Here is a 25,080-nt window from a genome sequence, read left to right as displayed (position 1 = left end):
AATGCAGTAACCCGTGTGTGACTCTGAAAGAGAGCTACTTAGAGTAAGTTACATCTCTACAGGACAGAAGGAAGACAAAAATGACAATATTTAATTTTCAAACTAACAACCATTTTGCAGCCAATAAATAACACATAATGGCTCTCTTCTTGGACCCAGGACAATACATTTGGTTCCTTTTTGATCATAGAAGACTTACAGTAAAAAACAACTAAGACTTCAAAAACAGTTTGGAAGGAAGTTATAATTTCTTTTAACCTTATTTGAAAAAGAATACTAAATAGAGGTGCAAAGGACAGAAAAAAAGCAGGTTTGCTATCACTCATCTCCAGTAAAAGAAACCACACCCTACCCCACGGTATTGTTTAGACTGCTGTCTATCTCTTGACTTCATGGAATAAACAAAATACCAAACAATATGAAACAAATAAAACCATCTCCTTCAAAGCTAAAGGGAAAAAGAATCTAAGTACCCACGTTGATGAAGCAACAACACCCATGGTAAGATAATTAACTTTGCGAGAAATACTTTCCAAAAGGAGAAACCATTCAAAGAAAGAGATAAGCACCCAATCAGTCCTTAATTAAAGAAGAGATATCCAGCATTCCGCAATGACAAGTGGCACAGCTCCAAACACCTATCATTAATCTAGGTTTGTTTAAAAAGAATGCCAGAAACGGTTCTCAGGTTAACGGTGTTAAATAAATATCCAATGGAAGGAAATTAGAATAAAGAACATTTTGTTTAAAATGACTGTTTCTAACATTTCAATGTGCTTGCCCTGATCCTTATACCCCTCTACCCAGAGTATTTTTTTTTTCTATGTTAAAGAAAATACAACAATTTGGGGCTAAGCATCTTACTAGATTTCCGTGTGTTTTGTTTCAGCTCCTACATTAATGCAAACAATAAGGGTCTTTAGAACATTAATAAATAACCTGCTGCTGCTGCTGCTGCTGCTGGTACCCAGACATGGAGGGCAGCAGTGCTGAGGACAACAGATTCCATAGTTCAAGAGGCACGGTGAAAGAAAAAGTCGCTCAGGAAATCACTCTTATTTAGCACAAAGATGCTTAAAAATTGCATGGAATCAGTCAAGTAACTATAGAAACCGATTTCTTCAGCTCCATATCACACACCTCCCACCTCAATTGTCTTTATTATCGTCTGCTGTCAGATTCTTAACCAGGAATGTGAACAGGCTAGATGATTTATTCAGGAAGGAAAAGAAACCGTAGATCAAGTGAAAATTCTTTTTCTTACACACACACACACACACACACACACACACACACACACACACACACACAGTCACATGCACGCACTCCTTCAACCTTAGGTACTTTCATTTCATTCTGTTCTCAGTAGCTCTGGGGGTAACTCCAGTGAGATCCAATATTAAGGCTCAATTAAAATAAGCTCCAATTAGTGGAGCTTTTTTCTCTGAGGCTAGAGAAGTCAGGAAATGGATATTGGGAAATGTAAAAAGTCAGCTACTGAGAGGAGGCTGCAGACATAAATGAACTTATTTGTTGATTTCTACAGTTGCTATGCAGAGGCCTCTGGGAGTAAAAGCTTAACCAGTCTAAGCTATAAACTAAAACCCCTGCAGCTAAACATGAACTGTGTGAAACAAGGGCTCCATTCCAGAACAGAAAACTGCTGGGCCCAGAAAATTAAAAGCCAGAGGCATTTTCCATTTAAAACTAAATCCCAGTACCGCCTCCCAGCCAAAGAATTATAAGCAGTATCAGATTTACAAAACGAACAATTACCCTGGAAAAATGTAGCCTATTGTACAGTCCCAGATGCTAAATCTCAAAGTTTCTTTCTTTCTTTCTTTTAATCCCATACTATATTCCTCCAAGTATATGGTTCAGTTTACAAAGAGCCATTTCCAGACAGGCCTAAGCCTTGAAAATAAATTTTAAAAGGAGAGCACACAGCTCCCTGACCTCATTTGAAGTCCTGCCCTTGCCTTCAGCAGTTCCTGTCCTTCCCCAAGGCTTTTGCAAATGGTATGCAACAGTAAAATAAACCCTGACCTAATTGCCAAGAGAGAGGCTGCCAACCTTCCCTCAAACACATGACCAGAACGGTAACTTGAAAGTCCTACCTACCTCTTTGGCTTTCTGCTTTAATCTCAGCTGCTCTGGATCTTCTTTATTGGAACGGCTCTGTCAAAGGAAAAGAAAATTTTAATAGAAATCATCTAAACACTAGCATTGCTGTTAAATATTTAATAAATGAAGATTTCTCCTGTGATTGAAAACCCTAGCTCCAGGGGCAATGCCTCCATCCAGTCTAGCTGCACTCCAGCCCCGGCCCCTCCTCCTCCTCATCTGGGCCGGCTGCTGCAGTTCTAGCCTGGAGGAAACACAACTGAAAATGATGCTAACAATGTCAGTCAGGTCCAGTCAAGGCATGACATTGTTCTTGCTGGAACACGGCAAAATGAAAACTGGCCTGAACAGAAGAGAGAGAAAAGAAGTGTGGGCTCAAATGAATTTAAACAAACAATACTGGCTCATCTCTATGTGAAGCCATTTTGGAAAAGCATATGTTATTTCAACAGCTATTAAAATCAAGAACTCAACTAGCCTTGAATCAAATCTCTTAAAAGAGTAATTTCTGAAAATACAAGTAGGAAACACATCCTAATAGTGTTATTAGAGTTTTAGGTCCTCTATAGCACTTAATAAACTAATACTACTATACCTATACATGCTATAAATAAAACAAAATGTGATAAAAATGAGCATGAGGAATATGGTAGGTACTTCTCTAACTAGACATCTCTCTCTGATGAATAACAAGAAATAGGCAATCACATTCACACAGAAGACACAGTAAACACCAAGGCCTCAAAAGGATAGCAAGCCTGAGAACAGAGAATGACCATGTGTTTGAAGCACACAGAAAATATGAAGGGGAGAAGGAGGTTGCGTTGCCTTGTAGCCATTTGAAGAAGTAGAAGAGTTAAGTGCAGTCTAAACAGTCAGCCACTGGAGGAAGACTACTGCCCAGCATAAGAGAGAGAGCACACTGGAGCAGCCCTTAGAAAGCCTCCATCAGACATGCAGGGTTCACTACACAGATCTACCACCCAAGGCACTGGCGCCCATATAATGCAGAAACTACTCTCAAACAACTGCTATGAAGAGGGTGACTGAGAAAACAATGACAGCAGTCTAGGACAGCAGCACTGCAATGATGACAATGACAGACAGATTCAAATGCCACTTTGCCAGTCAAGTCAACCATATTTGTGGTAGATGATACAAGGCACAAACTGAAGGGGCAACAATGATTGATATCTGGATTCTGGCCTAAGCCACCTAGAGGAATTCTAACTTTCTGTAGGCAGAGTTCTAATCAAGAGTACACAACGAGGGAGAAGGACTTCAACTGTCAGTTTCAGACGCCAATCAAAGGCTGAATGCCCTAAGGTGGACACAACTTGGAACAGATGCCTGAGTATGAGAAGTGGACTGAGTGAAGGAGTGTCATGAGGCAAACTCAAAGAGGGAGCCAGGTACTAGACAATGTAAGGCATTTGTGAAGTCCAGTAAGAAGACTGGGGAAGGACAGCCAACAAGAAATCACTAAAAGCTAAGCTTTGTTTTGCTTTGAGACCCAGTCTGTCCTGTAGTCCTGGCTGTGCTGGAGCTCACTGTATAGACCAGGCAGGTCTTGAACTCAAAGAGATCCTCTTGCCTCTGCCTCCCAACTGCTGGGATTTCAGGCATGAGCCATGCATTCTTATTAGGAAGCCCATTCTGATGAGTGGATATGGAAGGTAAAAGATCAGTTAGAACATATAAAAATAGAAGGAAAGGGGGCCTCAGGACAGAGTGGTGACGGTGTAGTGAAGAGAGGGTGGACACTGTAGACTAGAGGGAGAGTACACTGGGCATGGGCACAGGGAAGGAGCGAAGATGACACTGAGGTAAACGAGGGCATCACTGACTGAGTTAGAAAAAGCCATATTAAAGGAGAGAAAAATCAGAAGTCTGTTTGGACATATACAATTTGAAAGTCCTATTAGCCAGAAAACGATACCAAACAAGAGTAAACTGTACATGCCAAAGGTTTCAGAATGTTGACAGAGCTGGAAATACAATCTTAGGAGCACAAACACATACAAGGCATAGGACTGAAACCCAGGGTGTCCCAGTATTTAGTAATCTGTCTCAAAAAGGAAGGAAACCCCGTAAGAACCAGTATATCTTAAATAAATAACAACCAGAACAGAACCAGTAAACTCCCTTGTTGTAATAGTTGAGTTCTTGTATATACTATTTCTAGTTCAAGAAAGAGTATTTTCCTATCTCATCTCCCTGCCCTTCTTAGCACAGGGGTCAGTTTGGAGCTAAGACAGCAGGGCAGTGACAATGACGCCCCCATCCTTGTGGAGGTTTGGGACGTCTGTCTCAGTGAGACACAGGCCAGTGGTCATAATGGTAAGGAGCATGGCAAAAAAAGGCATGAAGGACATAGTAGTCAAGGGCCAATGAGTCAAGTGGGGATACGAATCTCACTGATCAAATGTGTACACTGACTAAGGACACAAACTAAGTATGCTAAGGATAATATTGAAAGCCAACTTTCTGACACCTGGAGAAAAAAATTCTGCAACTATTTGAAAGGAGGAAGTGAGGCGAAGAATATGAATATATGAATGAATGAATGAATGAATGAATGAATGAATGACAGGGTTTCTCCGTGTAGTTTTGGTGCTTGTCCTGGATTTTGCTATGTAGCCCAGGCCGGCCTCAAACTCAGAGATCCCCTGGCTCTGCCTCCCGAGTGCTGGGATTAAAGGTGTGCACCACCACCGCCCGGCGCTCTGGATTATCTTAATGGCAGGAAGTAGGACATGCTCAGTGAGCGACGGGGGCATGACAAGAAAGTGCCCATGTGGAAGGGTCTCACACCTAGAGGTGTACTGAGCATCCAAAGAAATCTTCAGAGTAAGGTAGTACAGACAGCTGAATTAAACAGAAACCCACAGGTTCATATTTTCATGAACAGGGAAGAAAAGAAAGCCTTTTCATACAACAGAGGGTTAATATGTGAAGGAAAGTTAATGGGAATAAACAATTAGTATCAGGCAATCCCCACGGAAGTGGCTGATCCAGTAACTTGCTAAGGCTGATGCATGAAAATTAGATGAGGGAAAGATGTTGATATAATTTGTGAACATAAAAATAATCCGTGAAAAACTAAAAACTTACAAAGGAAGATGATCAATTTAAAAAGGAAAGAACTCACAGACAGCTACATGCCTGGATTATCAGGTTGCCTTTTGAGATTATTAGCTCAGAAAAATGTATCCTCACCTCTGTGTATTACTGCCAGGAGTCCATGACTTACATAAAGCCCTAAGGAAATACCAAATGAATGCAGGTGAAGGTCATGATATAGAAAGTAAGTTGAAGGTAAGGTCCTGAAAGTGCTAAGGGAATGAGTGGATAAGAAAAACTGGGATTGCCAGAAGAAATGTGAAAAGCGATAACTACTAAATGAAATACTTATTTCTGAGAAAGAAAAATGGAACATAAAGAAAAGAAACAAGCGAAACGCTGATGAAAGTTGAATAGGATCTGTGCAACGCACAACAGTGTTACACTGCTAGCATCCTGAAAAGGCGAAATGTCCTGACTTGTGTAAATACACACGAGAATGTTTAAGGGTGATGGGTCATTATGTCTCAGGACTGCTTTCCAAAGACTCTCTGAACTGTAGATACAAGACAGTCATATGTAACTTTAAATATACTAAAAACCTCTCAACTAAGGTAGAAAGACTAAAGTGGGAGCGTGTATGTGTGTGTGTGTGTGTGTGTGTGTGTGTGTGTGTGTTCAGCCCCTTTCCACCAACTTATATTTTATTCCATATTCTCCAAATTAGTCCTAATTTTACCACTATCTTCTTCTCTTTTAAAAATTGTTCTTGTTAACTTCAACTAGGTATATACCAAATATTATCTCAGAATCAAAAATTTGTATAAAAGTTTAACCTGGGAATAGGGACAGGTGGACAGGAATGGTATTAGGTACACCGGAATATGAGGGGGTGGGGGAGACAAAGATTATGACTCATTGACTAAATTAACAAAAAGTTACCACCTCACACCATCTTGGTTATGAAACACCCTATCAGTGATTTCATTTAGGATATTCTCAAGAGAAATCTAAAGCTTAATAAAAGCAAGACTGTCAGTCAATGATGAAGCCGATTACGATCACATTGCCAGGCCACGTTCCTGTAAGCTACACAGTGCTTTACCTTGGCTGCTCTTAGTAACATCTCTCTTTCTTCTAGATCCTTCCTCTGTTTCTCCAATTGATCCAGCTTTTCAAGAAATTTGAGCTGTGATCTGGTATCAGTAGACAAAATGTAATTTTCACTTCCCTGGGAAAAAAACAGTCATGATTTTGGGCAATACATTTGCATTAGGCACTATGATACACAATACAAAACTGAGTAACTTCAACACACTAAGGGAACTACATTTTTCTTTTATTTTAAACAAACAAGCAAACAAAATAAAAGCCAGAAACTTTAACTGTCCTTAAAATTTGAGAAATGATTAGTATTTACATTTCAGAAAGAATTCCTTAGCAAGCCTACTACTCATAAACAGGAAAAGGAATTGAATCAAACCAATCCTAACCATTGGAAAAAGAATCCAGTCGAATATACCATTACCTATAATTCAATCTCCTGTAGTCAAATTATTTCCTATCTACTGACATAAATATGAGTAATTAAATCTTAGATGAAAAGCAAGAAACAATCACCTCACTGAAAAAGACAGCTAAGGAAATGAGCTACCATGGGTAGTCTGGCTTAATCTTAACTAAAATAAACTAAAACACTTCTATCCTAATAGAACATAAAATGGGAGACATTAAAATCACATGGTGGCACATGATTTAATCCCAGCACTATGGAGGCAGAGGCAGGCGATCTCTGAGTTGAGGCAACCCTGATCTACAAAGTTTCCAGGACAGCCAGAGATATACAGAGAAACCCTGTCTCAAAAAAACAAAAACAAAAACATGAAGGTCTGGCTTAGAGATTCCCTTATGAAATCTAAATTTAGACAGAAACCTTACTCAAAATAATTTTGTGTATAATTTATTTATCATTTATCTATTTATAAGCAGGTTCTCACTATACAGACCAGGCTGTTCTGGAATTTGAGGTCATCCTGCCTTATAGCCTCCCAAGTAGTGGGAAAGCATATACTTTTTTTTTTTTTTTTTTTTTTTTCGAGACAGGGTTTCTCTATGTAGCTTTGCGCCTTTCCTGGAACTCACTTGGTAGCCCAGGCTGGCCTCGAACTCACAGAGATCCGCCTGCCTCTGCCTCCCAAGTACTGCCCGGCCAGAGCAGAAACTTTTATAAATGAAAACTGTAACAAAAAACTATAATTTCTTATCTTAAGTATTCCACAAAATGACACAATTAAAAATGTCTTACTTACCTGGGTATGCTAGAATACAAAAATAGTGCTTTCAAATCTAAGTATTTTCTAGTTTTCTTTACCTATGGCTACCTAGTTCCCTCTATAATACAAATATCCATATATGTGGGTTGTTAAGGGTGAAGCAGGAAGGTTTGAACCAATCAATACTTACCCCGCCATCTACTCATCTCAGAGTCAACACTTGAGGGAGACTCTTACAGCCAAAACCAACTAAAGCCTGAGCTCAGCATAAGCGTCTGGCTTGGAACTCAGCACCACACTATTTCCATCTCCGTCTCCACTTTATCCTCATGCTTATGGCTGCTTCAATTAGCTTAGACTAAGAGATTTCATATGCCCAAGATTCTTTTTAAATTAAATTTTTATTGTTGGCATTTAACTAGATCAAAAGAGTATTACATGGTTTAAGGAAGAAGGATGTATTAGTGCTACTTATTTTACTTAAAGTTTAATACAAGAATTCCCAAGTGGTCTTTAAAGTTAAATAATACAAGATAAAATGTGGAGCACATTAGAGGCCAAGCACAGAGGTTAAGCACAGTAACAGTGGTTTCCTAACTACTTCATCTTTACCATTTCTGTGTTCACAAACTCTGGAGACAGTTTACGGACAGAAATTTAATTTAAAAGGGACAATAAACACTAAATTAAAAAGAAGCACAGACATTCTAAATTTTAACCATATCACATTCTCATGCTGTTTCCTTTACCAATCAATTCAGATACAACTGACTGCGGCATAATTTCTCCTTTTTCTTTCAGCTACAGCAAATGAGTGCCTTTCCTTAACCTACTGAATCCCTACCACCTTGTTAAGTAATAGGTAGCCCCAATATTATTATGTTCCTTCCTGTCTCTGTGAACCAACTAAAAGACTTCATGTACCAAAAGTATAAAAGCCACTAGATATCCAGACTCAACAGATATTAGCACCATCAGGTGAATCCATCTCAAGGAACTCTCACAGTACCTTTTAGCTGGAGAGGAAACTTCTCCACGGCCATAGCATTGACTGCAGCTTCAGTACAGAATACCTAGCAGAGCTGGACAATGGTGGTGCACACCTTTAATTCCAGCACTATGGAGGCAGAGGTAGGTGGATCTCTGTGTTCAAGGCCAGCCTAGTCTACAGAGTGAGTTCCAGAACAGCTAGGGCTACACAGAGAAATCCTGTCTCCAGAAAACAAACAAACAAACAAACACCACCAAGCAGGATAAAAAAAGCATTAGACTACATACTAGATTACTTCTTCTTCTTCTTTTTTTTTTTTTTTTTTTTTGGTTTTTCAAGACAAGGTTTCTCTGTGTAGCTTTGCGCCTTTCCTGGGACTCACTTGGTAGCCCAGGCTGGCCTCGAACTCACAGAGATCCGTCTGGCTCTGCCTCCCGAGTGCTGGGATTAAAGGCGTGTGCCACCACCGCCCGGCCAGAGATGGCTCAGCCATTAAAGGCTAGGCTCACAACCAAAAAGATTACTTCTTTTTTTATTTAAATTTCAGTTTATGACCTATGATTAGTTAGAACATTATACGTAACCAAGTACAAGATTTTCAAAAATAACTAATGTCTAGAGTAGAAAAGATGGGATTTTTTTGCTTCTAATAATGGTGGCTCATTTTTAAATAGTTTGTGTAGTAGAATTTCCTTTATTGGACAGATAAAAATAAATCCCAAGAGATAGAAGGACCAGGCCAAATTTTTGATACAAATACTGTTATTATAATTAAAGTCTATAAAATAAGCTAAGTTTTGAAGTAAATTCAAAGGTAATTAAGTAGTTTTTATTTCTTAAAAAAGGGTACTTTAGCCAGGCGGTGGTGGCGCACGCCTTTAATCTCAGCACTCGGGAGGCAGAGCCAGGTGGATCTCTGTGAGTTTGAAGCCAGCCTGGGCTACCAAGTGAGTTCCAGGAAAGGCGCAAAGCTACACAGAGAAACCCTGTCTCGAAACGCCCCCCCCCCCAAAAAAAAGGGTACTTTTTTCTTACTACATAATATTCAGGCAGCAATACTAGCTATGCTAAAGAATGAATGTAGGGAAAGGGTGCAGGATAAATCAACAGGAATAGTAAATGTATAATACAGTGGTTCTCAACCTGTCGGTCACGATCCCTGGGGGGTGTCGAACAACCTTCATAGGGGTTGCATATCAGATATCCTATATATTTGATATTTATATTACGATTCATAACAGTAGCAAAATTATAGTTATGAAGTAGCAACAAAAATAATTTTATGTTGGGGGTCACCACAACATGAGGAACTATATTAAAGGTCACAGCATTAGGAAAGTTGACAACCACTGGTATAAATTGAGAGCCACTGGTATAAGTTGAGAACCACTGGTATAACAGGAAGTTAAGAAGGTATTTATCCTTAAGCTAAGTGATTAAGGTCTTCCAGATAAGGTAAATACTACCCAGTTTCTATGGCTATCAAATCCTAGTAACACATGCAATTGATACAATAAAAAGATTCTACCTTTAGATAGAAAAGCTTTGAATAGCACACTGAAATGAAATCTTTTGAGTATTTCCTTGGGATTAGAAGCTGTGGTCCACAGCAGGCCAAGGTGGTGTCTCATGCTGACAGCCAAACTTGATAATGTGTGTGTAAGATTCAGGTATGAAGGGTCACAGAGTAAAAAGGTCTGTTTACAAGGGCTGGTGTCCCTAACAAGATGCCAGGAGAAGCCACTAGTAAAGGTAGAGAGTTTCAGTTGCAGTGGAGACCTCAGGGGTCACGGAGAAAGACTACCGGTAACATGGTCAGTCTCTGAAGACAGCCCAGGAGGCCACTGATGGAGGTGCTGCCCATGGAGCCCCCAGCCTGTGGGAGATGCCAGGACCACACAATGACAACAGAAGTCAGTGGCATCTGTGGAGCAGAGCTGGAGAAAGGAAAGCCTTTGGAGCCCAGAAGATCAAATGGCCACACTGAGCCATTTACTTGGGCTTTGCTTTGATTGTAACTGTGCTCTGACTCTTTCCTCTCAAAGTAAGAAAGTATATAATTTATTTTTTTATTTTATAGGAGTCTACAGATGAGAGTTTTTGGACTTTAAAAGAAAAGTTAGACTTCTGGGTGATGGGCTCTTTTCAAGACTACGATTTTTAAAATTTGGGATGTTCTATGATTTGACTTAAGGATCACTCCACGAGATGAAACCTGTACCTAAACACTGCTTGGGTGACCAAAAACCAGAGACTAGACAGCCCAGTGACTTAGGTAAAGCCAAATACTACTGGCCTAAAAAAAAAAAAAAAAGTAGTGATAAAATGACTCCTAATGATATTCTGCTATCTTGCTTGGCTATCATTAGAGAAACCAAAAATGTCTGGTTCTTTGCAATGACTAATAAAATAGGGAAACCATTAGATAGAATAATGAAGAAAAAAAGAAAAGGGAAGACACAAGAATCAGAAACAAAGGTACAACTACTACCACCTACTGAACTGACATAAATAATAGATAAGCTACAAAAATGGACAAAATTCCTAGACTCACATAAAATGGAATATTGACATTGTTTTCTACAGCTTCTTATGATGCTGATTGCAGATTTTTTAAGTCAGTCTGAAAAATTCTCACAAAAAATTTTGAAAAGTAAGGACCTTAATAGCTATAGGTCTTCGAAAATTCAAATGAAGCAGAATGCAAGTAAGATGGTTTCTCCATCAAGCTTACTAGGAAGACAGCAAGCAGCAGATATTCTGGATTTCCTTTCATCTGTATGGCTGGCTATGAAGCTTTGGCAATGAATGATCCTATTGCAAACTTAAAACCTCATGAAGTTACCTATTTACCAACATGTTGGAAATCTAACTCTCAACATTTTTTTAATAAAGAAAAGGGTTATTCCTTTTCATCCCATTGTCTTTTCTTAAAATCCATAATCATTCAGTTATTTGCCTGCCTCTGAAACTACAATTCACAATTGATCATACCCTAAAGGCCAAGAAGCAAGAAAAACTATAATTCAAATATACTAAGTGCCTTTGTCTTGGTAACAGCATGTCATTTTGTTACACCACTAGGAATTAGACAGGTTCTTCTTGCATTTGGTCTTTCCCAACAGGAGCCAAGCACAGCAGTGAGTGACACTAGTATCAGCACTCACTGTCATCATGTAACTAAGGTCCATATCTAGCAGCATCAGACCACCAAAGAGAACACACAGCCCTTATTCCATCCTAACACAACCTCCTCCCTATTCGAGCCTTGAGGAGCCACCTCAAGTCAAACAGGTGCATATGCCGATATGCAACAAAAACCTACTTTGGATACTACTTCAAATCCTATTTTAATTTGACTTAGTATGTAAGCATATTCAAGTAAAGCAATTAAGGGAACCGTTTTCCTACTTACATGAAATATAAGTCTCAGTCCTTCTTCTAAAAATAAATCCAGATATGGACCCCTGTCCATGAAACTACTTAAACACTGCTCAGGAATTGACAGTCTGTACTTGCTTAATGATTTCCTTTACCTTGTAAACAGTCATTCGATGCTGAGCAATCGTAGTCAGTTTCTCTAGAAGGCCTCGTAATCTCTCCTGTGTTGCATGGGAGATCAAGTTCACAGCATCAGAGTTAAGTTCCGTAATGTCATGCTTCTTACCTGTGGAGGCAGAGAAAATCCATTACATGTTTTAGTAGTGGCTTATAATTGAAATAATTAGCACAGCAGGTATTCAGTTCCCCCTGGAAGTCATACCCATTATGAATAAAGGTTTGGAGATTATGATTTTCCTGGTAAAGTCACAACTTCAAAGATCTTAGACATTACATTAATAAAACCTAGCCTGGAGCCTCAGAAAATATAGACATTGTTTCCCTTAGCCTCTAGAATCATTCTCCTTGCAAGGTCATTTATAGGACAAAGTTAATAAGAACACAAATCAAGTTTAGTGTTCAGGGAGGAAAATGGTAACTGCAGAAATTAGTGCTATATTCTGTTAATTTTAGTAATTAAAAAAAAATGGAAAGTCACATTTTATCCTGTTTGACACTGTTAACAATTCATGACATTTATTTCAGTGAACTGAAATTATACATCTTTTAATTCCTTGTCTATAAAAAAAACCTATATTCTTTTTCTCTGTTACCAATTATATTTTGCACTACTCATGTTTTCATAAATTAACCTATTAAATTACAAGTTGAATATGCTCAAAACCTCTTCATTTCACCATCAACTTCAATAACTTGTTTCTTTTATGAACAAATAAAAGAAACTTGTTTTATCCAAGTTGTAGTAAGAAAGGAAGTTTTAGGGAAAGAATCTGCGTGACCGACAACAGCAGCAGCTCCCCTACAAACAATCCTACCGCCTTCCAACAGCGTTTCCCAGGGACCACAGAACCGTCTGCAGGAGCACATGTGCAAACCTCAGATGCAGGCAGCTAAGGAACGCAGGCAGATGGACTGTGAAGGCTCCTGTGGGGTTGTGTATTCGTGTGTGTGCAGTGCTAGGCATCCAGTCCCCCTACTTGCAGGGCAAGTGTTTTATCCACTGAGCCATTTCCCCAGGTCTCTGTTGTTTCAACACACACACACACACACACACACACACACACACACACACACACACACACACACATATATTCAGTAATTTTAAAATACTATTTGATTTTATATGCTAATTCATATAATACATACATACTCATATTTTCAAAGGCTAAACTACAGCAAAAATCATAATTTAATTACAAGTCAAATATACTTTGACATTACTACAAAATAAATTTTGATTTAAAATGTAGTCTAAGTAAACTAAGTAGGGAGATAATTTAAAATTATCTGACTTCTTTTAAACTAAGCCTTCAAAATGTAATTCGTTGCTTTGTGGCAAACTGAGCTCATTTTCAATTTCTGAATGAAACGAAGGGAAAAGAAAAACCCACTACAAATGCACAACTACTTCTAAACACTCAGCATAAACAACTAGTTGGGCCTTCTATACGAGGAAGAGCAAAATTTCCAAACAATCAAATGGTTAAAATTGTAACTGAACACTGGCTGGAAGATAGCTCAGTAACTAAGAGCATGTGCACTCTCTTCCAGGACCTGAACTCAATTTCTAGCACACTTGAAGGTGACTCACAACCTGTAACTCCAGCCACCTCCAAGTGCACCAGCACTCACATGCAGATACTCACAGACACACACATATACAAACTTAAAAAATAAATATAAATCACAACTAAACATAGGGTAGGCAGGGGAAGTCAAGTTATTTTAAGATTAAATTAAAAAAGAGCATTCAAAATTAGTTTTTGGGGAGGAAGAATTTGAAAATAACTATGTACTTATAAAGATGAAGTAATTTATTTGAAAAGCTATATATTGTAATAGAAGGCTCTGGAGTTGATGCTCAGTGAAACAGATAAAAAAAATGGTATTTGTTTTTAAAAATCTGTAATATATTTGAAGCATTAGAAATGAACAGGTGAAGCCGGGCGTGGTGGCGCATGCCTTTAATCCCAGCACTCGGGAGGCAGAGGCAGGTGGATCTCTGTGAGTTCAAGGCCAGCCTGGGCTACCAAGTGAGTTCCAGGAAAGGCGCAGATACACAGAGAAACCCTGTCTTGAAAAAACAAAAACAAACAAACAAAAAAAAATATTCTTTAATCCCAGCACTCGGGAGGCAGAGCTAGGCGGATCTCTGTGAGTTCGAGGCCAGCCTGGGCTACCAAGTGAGCTCCAGGAAAGGCGCAAAGCTACACAGAGAAACCCTGTCTCGAAAAACCAAAAAAAAAAAAAAAGAAATGAACAGGTGTTCATAATTCCTAAGTATATGCAATAGCAAATGTTCAAACGTATCTTCACTAAGCAGCAAATCTTAAAGCACAAGTTAAAAACTACAGATTAATTCCCACTTTTAATACTTTAAAACAAAGCCAACATAGTTGATTAAGGAGAGCTAGTTAGTGCTTGCCTGCTTACTATTGACTTTATTGAATGTCTGCAATTTAATTTAGGTAATTAGAGGAAAAATGAAGAATACTGACATTTAAGCCAATTTTCACACAGGAAAAATATTATGTCTAAAAAATTCTTTTGGAAAATGTGTAATTTCTATTTTTAGGAATGCCCTCAGTTGGTAACTATTCTGTAGGAAGGAATTTTATCATAAACAGAAAACATCTCTAGAAATAAATGAATATTCAACATTTGGCTGTTTCCTTAAAGCTTAGATAATTCAGAGAATTTTTACAGTTAACATTTTGTATTATTATATTGTTTGTGTTTCATCATTAAGAACTGATAAGAACAAATAGTTTCTCAAATTCCCCTAAAACAGGGTTGCCAAACTACAGCTAACAGGTCAAAACTCATCTCTTTTTAAGTACAAAATTTTATAGGAATCCAACCAATGGATTAAAAGTTTGTTTCTCCCTCAAAATGCATGTCCGTCACTTGGTTATGACAACTGGAGTATAGGCTTTTGGGAATAATTAATCATAAGAAATGAGGTAAGAGTAGATCACACGAGGACAACATAGAGAGAGCAGTCCAAAGAACACCAAGGAGGCCCTGGCCAGAAATCCTGATGAGCATCCAGATCTGAGGCCCCCACTCCAGAACTGTGACAATAAGTACGTGTCACTGAACCCATCAAGGCTATGGTATTTTGTTATGGAAGCCAGAACCCAATAAGATACAGTCCTGCTCATTTGTTCTTATGTTGCTCATGTTTGCTTCCCACCTGGAACAAGAGAGTTGAACATCTGTGACAGAGATCACAGGGCACCAAGTGGCAAATACCATCTGTCCCTATGTGGAAAAAAGCTGCTGCTGACTATCTTACGATGTCTTCAAATCGTAAGAAAATGGTCATATAGAGATCAAGAGATGGCTCAGTAGTTAGGAACACTGCACTCGGAGAGGATTCAATGGAGTTCCTAATACCCACACTGTAAAGCTCACAATCACCAGCAACTCCAGCTCTAGGACTCTACATGTCTGGCCACTGTAGGCATCCTCACACTAGTGTATATACCCATACACAGGACACAATATACACAGAATTAAAAATAATATTTAATTTTAAAAATATATTACTTAATAAAGATTTAAGTCAAACTGGATAAAGTATGTGGAAGGGGAAGAGAACTGAGCCAATGCTCTGGATAACATGGCACTACAGGCAAACTGATGGCAGCATTTTCTCAACAGAGGCTCCTCTTCCCAGATAATCTAGCTTGTGCCTAACTGACAAAAACCTAGCCAGGAAAAACTATTATTAATCGTAGTTGCTCACAAAAAAAAAGATAACATGGCCTTAATTTTAATTATAAAAGTGTTCAACATTTCACAGCTAAAGTATTAATTGTGAAATAGATCAAATGTGGTATAATTCATACAAAACCTCTTATCTGTCTCTCATTCCACTTAATATGGGGTCATATAGTCTTTCACAAGATACTGAAATCTGGCTCCAAATAAGAGTACATTCTCTTTCGTTTTCTTAAATTCACACAGCCACCTAAAAATCACCCTGTACCTACAGAAAAATCTTAATATTCTAGCTCAGTTTTCTTCAGTAAGAGTGGAATTAAACTTTAGGGTTGATAGACGGAAAACGGGATTGGTTCTTATTACATATTCCTATAATTTACAAATATAACATTTAATAATAACTTCCATTTGTATACACACATTACTAAGAACCAATAAGGAATAAGATTTTTTTTAAAAAAAATACACATATTCATGTGAAATATGTATCTCTATTACTCAATCATAAAAAACGAAAAAATATTAACTTCTATTATCTATCCCAGAAACAAAAGGCTGAAGTAATTATTTTTAAAATAAAATGCTTCATTATGTAATACTCAGGAAATCTCAGAATATTTCTAGAGCCCTACCTAATCCTTAGAGTCTGGCCATGTCTTTAGGTAACATTTCCCCTCAACAAACATTCCTATCAGGTCAATAATCATGATTCTATACTTACCAATGTCTAAAATTCTCTTTTGTAGAGCTCCAATGAAAAGAAATGGTTCTTCTTTACATGACTGAATAAGTGTGCCAACAAATTCAGAATGTGTTGCTAAGATGCAGGCATTTTCTTCATCAAGGTTGACCTCTGCCATGCAAGTCACATCATTGATATCATCTTCACCTCTAAAGGGACAAAAAGTTATAGTTTGTGGTAGTGTGTGTGTCTGTGTGTGCATGTGTGCGCACATGAATGCCTGTACAAGTGCATGTGTGTGTATACGTGATTTCAGGGTGCAAAGAAACATAGGTCTTAGCCAAGTATGGCAGTGCCCACTGTAATCCCAGTATCTGGGGAACAGAGGCAGGAGGACCAGGAGTTAAATGTCATCCTTGGCTACACCGCCAGTTCAAGGTCAGACATAAACAGATCTCTCTTATAACTAGTATTATGTTATTGAGTCTATCAATGAAGTGAGCTGAAGAACGCTATCCTTCTCCTTAAGCTTTTAAAATTAAACTGGCATCACTCACAGAAGAGTAAGTTCCCTGGAAGAGAGATCAGGAGCCACTGTGTTCCAGAGCTTATCTTTTCCTCTCTGCTAAGTGAGACACACCAAGAGGGATGGGACTTAGCCCAGTCATCCACAAATCCTCTACAATGAAAGACAAGGAAATGAAAACGGACTCTGCTTTCATCCAGGATTGTTAAAAGCTCCTCAAGATTTCCCCTGTGCACTCCACTATTCCACTTAATGGCAGCAGAAATACTAGATCATAAAAAGTCATATTATATAAAGTCCCCTAAGAAACTATTTATCTGCCTAGCTATTCTGCAATCAAATTTTTAAATTAATTTTGTTCTTATGATTCACATTCTTTGTATACTTCTGTACCAAATGAATACGTTAAACCACACTCACAAGCGATTGGCTACAAAGGACCTATATTCAAAATACAAATAAAAATGCACACATGCATATATATGCACACACAAAACAAACATGCAATAGGTTGGGGTTCCTTGTTTCACACTAGTAAAATTAATCTCATAGGATAGTATTTAAAAGAAGAAACACAATAAAATTCCCGCTGAGCATCCTTTCCACCATATGTAATAAGTCTAGTTACTGATCATGACTCATATACTAATTATACAAAAGTGATTATTAAAGAGTAGTCCATAAAAAGTGGGCAAATAGCACATCAAGAGTCTGTGTCAAATAGATTTAAATCATATATCCCCTGGTGATGATGCATTTGTGTAGAGAATAAATTAAATTTGTCAAACACTCAAGAAATGAAGGCCCTTGGTGTACATTTTTAAAAAGTAGCACATTAAAGGTGAGGAGGAAAAAAATGACCATAAAACATACACAAGAGAGCCAAATGAAAGAAAGGTGCCAGACACACAGCTTAAAGTAAAAAAAAGAACAATGGCTTTATCATGCAGCCCACTAACAGCTCAACATTTAAAAGTGTGTCTGTACTAGGGGAAAAGAAAAAGAGAATAAATAATGTCACAAACTACTAATAACACATTCATAATAAAGAAAGTAGATTCCATCTATTAAATGTCACAAAGTTCTCAATGGCTCTAAAAATCGACTTCCAACTGATATAAATCAAGTGGAATTTCCAGATTTAAATATTTAAACACAAAGAATAAGAATGGCAAAAATAATTACCTAAACAAGGATCAGATTCTAAGTAAAAAAAAAAAAAAATCTTTTAAAAAGGCCTAAGTAGAGCCTAGCATCCCAGTTAGTAAATTACGAGTAAGCAGGAGTAATGAGTTTCGATGTTCTACTGTATGGTTAAGTGACAACAGAAAACAAGAATGAATATATGTTGCAAAACAAAAACACAAGGATCTTGAATGTTTTCACCAAAAAGAAATGGCAATTGATTAAGATTGAATACATTACTCTGATTTGAACATTATACTATGTATGTATTATTAAAACATAACACAGTATTCATAAATGTGTAACACTGTATATCAAGTCCCAGTTTTCTGAGGAACAACCATATTGATTTCCAAAATGTTTATACAAGTTAGCACTCTCACCAGCAAAGGTGGAGTGTTCCCCTTGCTCTACATCCTAGTCAACATGGGCTGTCACTTGTGCTCTTGATCTTAGTTGTTCTGACAGGTGTAAGATATAATCAATTTACCTCAAGAACCAACTATATATAACACTCATAGGTATAAACCCAAAGGACAACCCATCCTACAACAAGGACACTTGCTTAACTATGGTTATAGCTTAATTCATAATAATCAGAAACAACCTAGATGTCCCTCAACTGAAGAATGTATAAAGAAAATGTGATACACTTACACAAGGGAGCATTACTCAGCTATTAAAAACAATGGCATCATGAAATTTGCAGGCAAATGGATGGAACTAGAAAAAAACCTCATCCTGAGTGAGGTAACCCAGACCCAGAAAGACAAACATGGTATGTCCTCACTTGTAAGTGAATATTAGCTGTAAAGTAAGGATAACGATGCTACAACCCACAAACCCAGAGAGGCTAAATAACAAGGAGGGATCCAAGGGATCTCTTTGGGAAGGGAGAATAGTACAGCTTTCACTGGTAGAGCTGGGGCATGTAGGATAAGCACTGAGATCATAATCCATACAGGTAACATTATACAGACTGGACAGGTTATATTTATGTCTTTAGGAATGTATGCGTGTGTGTATAATAACAAAGAAAAGGTGTTCATTACTTTGAGATAGTGCAAGGCTGTGGGGGGGCACGTGGGAAGGGCTGGAAAAATAAAGGAGTTAAATGATATATAATTTCAAAAAATAAAAATTATAAATAAATTAAAAGTTTATGAAGCTGGAGAGATGGCTCTGTGGTTAAGAGAACTTGCTGCTCTTGAAAAGTACCTAGCTTTGGTTACCAGCACCCACATAGAAGCTTACAACCGTCTCTGGCTCAAGTCTGGGATTTAGACACCTCAGTGAACACTGTATGCATGTGTTACACTTACTTAGATGCAGGCAAAAGACTCATATACATAAAATAAAAAGAAATGAATCTTTCAAAATAAATAAAAATCACTACATAGAAACAACTGAGACTGAATGCTTATAAATGAGATTTGTTTGCAGACCCATGTGAATAGCATCTTGCTTTTCTGTAAGGAGTTCCTGCATAGCTCCTATTGGAAACTCAAACAGGCTTTAGAGATCAGTTCCAGGCCTATGTGTTACAAGTTCAAAAACCAGTACCAGAAAACTCAATGAGAAGCTCTTCCTGACAAAGAGGAAACTAAATACCCAGTAATTACATTCTGCCCACCTTGTCCCAACCTAACCACAGTTCCTCTGGTACAGCTAACAGTGAGCACTGCCACAGGAGCAGGGGACCCTCAACTGGAAGAAGAGAAGGTGCCACAGTCAAAGTACTCAAGCCTTTTCAAAGTTCCTCCAGCGAAGGGGGCAGACTGTAGGAGAACAAAGGCAGCCCTGGGGGCAGCACTGTTGATAAAAGATAGACAGACTGGGACAGACGCAAGACTGTCATAAGTAAAAGCCACAGCGCCAAGTCTTCCAGTGTAACACAAGGTCTTCCAATGAAGGTATTATGCCATATAATCTATTATTTTAAAAGACACCCAAGAAAGAAAATTGAGTAGTTCAGTAGAAACACTGTCAAGAGTCTGTGGAGTAGCACATCACACAGATTAGGTGAGACCCACTTGCCGTGTGTTGTCCTCTGAAACTCCTCTAATTGACGTGTTTTTGATGAAGTTAAATACTTCCCAGTGTCTACTGCCTTAAAGTTTTTCTACTACTAAGCTCTGCAATAGCACTAGACGGAATTCTTCTGGAGACAGAATTACATTCCTTTCCTGTTTTAGTCCACGTGAGGACCCTGGTTTTCCCCTCTATCTTCTGTCAGTAAGCTTCCAGCCTGTTAGTCTTGATTCTTGTCTAATCTTCAGCTTGTCCTGCTCTCTTATTTTTAGCCAAAGCCTGATCTATATGCTAGGTTCAACTTCAATTACATATTTTAAAAACATTTGCTCAATTTGTCTTTAAATAGTTCAATTACTTCTCAAATTGGCACAACTTTTAAACTTCTGAGAACATATTTTGGCCCATTACAATAGATCTTACTATGGTATCTAATCTAATGTTCAAAGTATTTGCCTCAATTTACAACAAAACTACCCTTATTGGTCATATTCCTAACAAAGCAGTATATAACTTGCACATAGATATTTAAAGAATGTTTATGTGCCTTACAATAATGTGCTGGTTGCCTAGGATAATATAATGAGCACCAGAGATGAGTAAAAAAACGGCAGCTCTGAATGACTTTGTCTACTTTGTTATCCTGACTCTGCCAATTACTAAGTAAACTAAGGTTTAACTTCTCTGAAACTGTACTTTCGGTAAAAGGGTAGAATACTAATTCCTACCCTTAGACTGGGGACTGAAGAAGGAATTTATATCACACAAACAGTGAGTCCACATGCTTCTCAACTTATTATGAAGGTGGCACTCCCAACAAGTCCTTTGTAAACTATAAGCTTCATAAATTGGAAATAAACTTAATATACCACACATCATAGGTTAGCTTAGCCTCCTGTAAACAGTTCAGAACACTTCCACTTTTCTATAGCTAGGCAAAGTATACTATGGCAAAAACTACATAAAATGAGAGGGTACGGAAACAAAAAAAGAGACTACAGAAAGGCCCAGGAAAATGGTAATAGGCTCTGGGCTAGCACCCGGGGCAGTGGAGCAAAAGCATGAGTGGGTCTAACTTTTCCTGCTGTATCACCTTTTGAGTCTTGTGCTAAGTAGTATGTAAGATGCTTTATATAGGAGTCAAATAAGTATCTTTTTAACCACCAACAAAGTAAGCTAGGGAGCGTGGTCCACACCTAGTTTCAGCCCCTCAGCATCTTGCCTGTGAAGTTAGTTGGCCTTCTAAGTTCCCTCCCCAGTAGTCATTCTGCTCAACTATGACATGTTTATAAACACTCACATAAACTTGAACATTTCTCTATACAGATTTAAGTTAATTTCCACACGGGAAATTCTCCTCAGCTTTTTATTAACTAAAATGTAGCATCACATACTGAAATATTTCTCAGAATTGAATGTTTTTAAATTTATTTATTATAGGTGTATAAGTATTTTTGCCTGCATGTATGTTTATATATATACCACGTGACTGTCTGATGCCAGTGGAGGCCAGAAGAGGGTGTTGGGTCCTTCTGGAATCAGAGTTGTGGGCCAATCAAATGCTGTGAACTGAACCCAAGTCCTCTGCAAGAACAAGTACTCTTAAGTGCAGAGCCATCTCTCCAGGCAACTATTGTTTTTAGGATCAGCTAGAAAGAATATTTAAAATGAAGGTCACTCGATCAGAAATCCCCATATACAGCACTCATGGTTTCTAATCAGTATCATGAAAATCAGAAATCTAAGAGGTTTTTAGTTTAAAGATGTTGTGATTTTTAAAGATTAACTTCTAAAATTGTGTGTGTGTGTGTGTGTGTGTGTGTGTGTGTGTGTGTGTGTGAGAGAGAGAGAGAGAGAGAGAGAGAGAGAGAGAGAGAGAGAGAGAGAGAGAGAGAGAGAGAGAGGGAGGGGGGAGAGGGAGGGGGGAGAGGGAGAGGGAGAGGGAGAGGGAGTGGGAGTGGGAGTGAGGAGAGAGGAGGCATACATGAAGGTCAAAGAACAGCTCTGTGGAGTCACTTCTTCCTTCCATCTTTACTCCTGTGATCAACTCGGGTCCCCAGACTCAAACGACCAGCACTTTATCTACTCAGTCACCTCATCATCAGCCCTGTTTTATTCCTTAAAAAGCACACCTGTATGATAAGAACGCGCCAAGCTATAAAAATTAAGAGTATTGGTTCTAGAGCTAGAGACACCAAGGTTTGTAGACTCTGCCCTATAATGGTAAGGTGCCCTATAATGGTAAGTGTGAATGTTCTCATCTCTACTCATCAGTTGTCCCATCTAAAAAATGAAGATGAAACCATATCTCTTAAGTGTGCTTGAATGAAAGCCATTAGAAATTAAAACTGTATTAGAAACTAAACATGTATATAATTTAAGGATAAAATAATAAGCCTATCATGATAAAAATAAATAACTTTAAATGTAAGCAATATAAAATTTAAAAATGAGCAAAAAAGAGTAGAACCAGTGCCATCCTCTCTTTTCATAAACCTCCCTAAAATACACTTTGAGTCTTATACTTTCACACTCATTAGTAAAATTATGTACTCGCAAACTGGAAAACAGCTGTTCATTCAGTTATTTAAATTAAGATTACTATACAAAACTAAACTCATACCAGCATTTCCAACAACTATGTTAGAATATGTAAGTGCTGATAAGCTATCAATTTTATGATGGTAGACATACTTTTTCCAAAATTTTAATTTTGCTTAAAACCCCAAACTTTATTATTGAAAAATTTTTATTTTATTCATTTTCATTAAAATGCTAAATCCTCTAGTAAGCATAACAGTAGTTTGTCTGTCATTTGTCCATTTCAGTCAAATGGTGTATAATAAAAAGTGGTCAACTGAGCTCACAATCCAAATGCAAGCACAAGAAACTATTGAGAAAATCACATCACCATAACATACAGCAGAGGGTTCTGTCACCCTGACTATTAAACAGGTATGTCCCCAGTGTCAAGGGCTGACAAAACGGTTTGTACTACCTCATTAAGAACAATCTTTCTCTTTTAATTACCCCTTTCCTTTCTCTTTATTTAATGTAAGTGAATGTGTCGAGGATAAAGAGTAAGTGGCCGCTAACACGCTGAGGTGGCACAAGCTAGCCACAGCTAGTCTCTGAGGAAGCAGATGCTTCACCGCCATCATTTTAGAAGCATCAACAGCTTATACAGTGCAAAGGGCTAATAATGAACAGTAGGTACTTATTAAACTGTGGCAATTAGCAGACAAACCTAAAATGTTGTTAAAACAGATTCCAGTTATTCTAGTCTCCGGATATTTCATTCTGGGTAAGCCTGGAATAAAAAATTCTTCAAATTCCTTAGGTAATTCTGAAATTATGATATACTAGCAAATGTTAAGGCAGTTCAAAATGTATCTGTTAGTCTTTTCCTACATTTATACCTATTACATTAGTTCTGCTAAGAAATTTGTAGCATGAATAACAACAGCATTATCAATGTCTTTGATCTTTCTCAGGGATAGGCATGACCAACAAAACTAACTCCAGCCCACACAGCTTTAACCTTTGCTCATGGTGTGCTCACCTCTAAGGTTTTTCATCAGTTCATTATGTTTATGTTATATTTGTGTTTAGCAAAAAAGTAATTTTTCCTAAACATCATTCACCATGATAAACTAAGTTTGCAATACAAATCATATTAGTAAATTGCCATGTATTGTCTGTACTTGCTTCTGAAAGCAAGACAGGTCCGCTAATCTCAGACTCAAGCAGGTTTATCACGAGTGCCTTCAAGACCCTTTGTTGTGGCAGGTTGACTCCCTCTATTTATGACAGAAAGAAAGAAACACAACAGCAGCTAAGGCGTTAAGAAATTGCACCTAGAATTTTTAATGGCAGTTACAATTTGCTATCCTATGTTATAAAAATCCCTACAGTAGAATGGGAAGCTGGAAGCTCATTCAAGGAGAGAACTCTCTGTTCTGCTTAGGACTCTCAAATGGTTACTCCAGCACGACTGTTATCAGGGCTTCCCCAGTTATTTCTGAACATTGTAAATATCTGATTTGATGGTGGTATTTAGCTGATATTTATTATGTTCTTTTAATTGCCATGTGCACAATAAATTCACTCACTCAATATCAAATGTATGGTAATTGTAGATAGTGTTCTGTACAGAATAGTGTTCAACAGCTTTGAAAGACTTCATGGTCTCATCTCCATGTCAGTATGTCAGACGTCTAGCTTCCATCTTTTAGTTGGATTTTAACAGCATGTCTAATCTAAAGTGGGCTTAGCTAACATGAATGTGTTTTCTCCGCCTCCTTACTAGCTTCAAACATTGTTTGGAGCTCCAACAAACATTGTTTTCCCTCCTTTAAAAAAAAATCACTAGCCTGAAATGACACTATATCAGCAGCACATCAACAATACATACTATTAATGGATTTGTATGCACAACACACAATACACAAGGCAAGATGCATATGTTTAAACACATTTAAAATATATTAGAGAACTTGATTACCCTTGCAATATGGAAAAACTGAGTATCAGATTTAGCAGTAATACAAACTATGAAATAACATTATCATCTTGTTCTAAATGAAACCTGAATCTCTGGTGCCCTCTGGTGTTTTAAACACTATATGACCTCTAAAAATCATCCCAGATACACCAAGAAACTAAATACAAAATAGGATTTCCTAGTGAAAAAGTCACAAATCCACAACATAAATTTAGATTAATGAGATACCTCTGAACAAAAAAACAAAAAAAAATGAAGACATCAGTCTGTATTACTAAATCCAATCTAGTTTAGTTAAGACTGGTTCTAATGGCATTATACTACTGTTCTTTCTTACTTAATATAAGTCAACATTAAGGGTCTGTTTTTTAGTTTCATTTGGAATAAGCAGCAGTAATACTATTTCCAAAA

The 25,080-nt window shown here is 37.8% G+C and overlaps 1 protein-coding gene across 3 annotated transcripts in view; it reads right to left on the bottom strand.

The window, feature by feature from the left end:
* The window catches only part of Taf4b (TATA-box binding protein associated factor 4b), a 149,305-nt gene that overhangs the window by 73,203 nt on the left and 51,022 nt on the right, over positions 1-25,080 (bottom strand). For all 3 annotated transcript variants that reach the window (XM_076554765.1, XM_016001600.3, XM_076554766.1), the window contains 4 exons: positions 16,463-16,632; positions 11,988-12,118; positions 6,293-6,418; positions 2,122-2,178 (listed from right to left, as the gene is read on the bottom strand). In XM_076554765.1, the coding sequence (XP_076410880.1) occupies positions 2,122-2,178; positions 6,293-6,418; positions 11,988-12,118; positions 16,463-16,632 (484 nt within the window). The remainder of the gene's footprint in view (positions 1-2,121; positions 2,179-6,292; positions 6,419-11,987; positions 12,119-16,462; positions 16,633-25,080) is intronic.

Source organism: Peromyscus maniculatus, chromosome 19 (assembly GCF_049852395.1).
Source record: "Peromyscus maniculatus bairdii isolate BWxNUB_F1_BW_parent chromosome 19, HU_Pman_BW_mat_3.1, whole genome shotgun sequence".
NCBI classification, from domain to species: domain Eukaryota; kingdom Metazoa; phylum Chordata; class Mammalia; order Rodentia; family Cricetidae; genus Peromyscus; species Peromyscus maniculatus.
The sequence above is the reverse complement of the archived record's forward strand: the minus strand, read 5'-3'. Positions and strand labels throughout refer to the sequence as shown.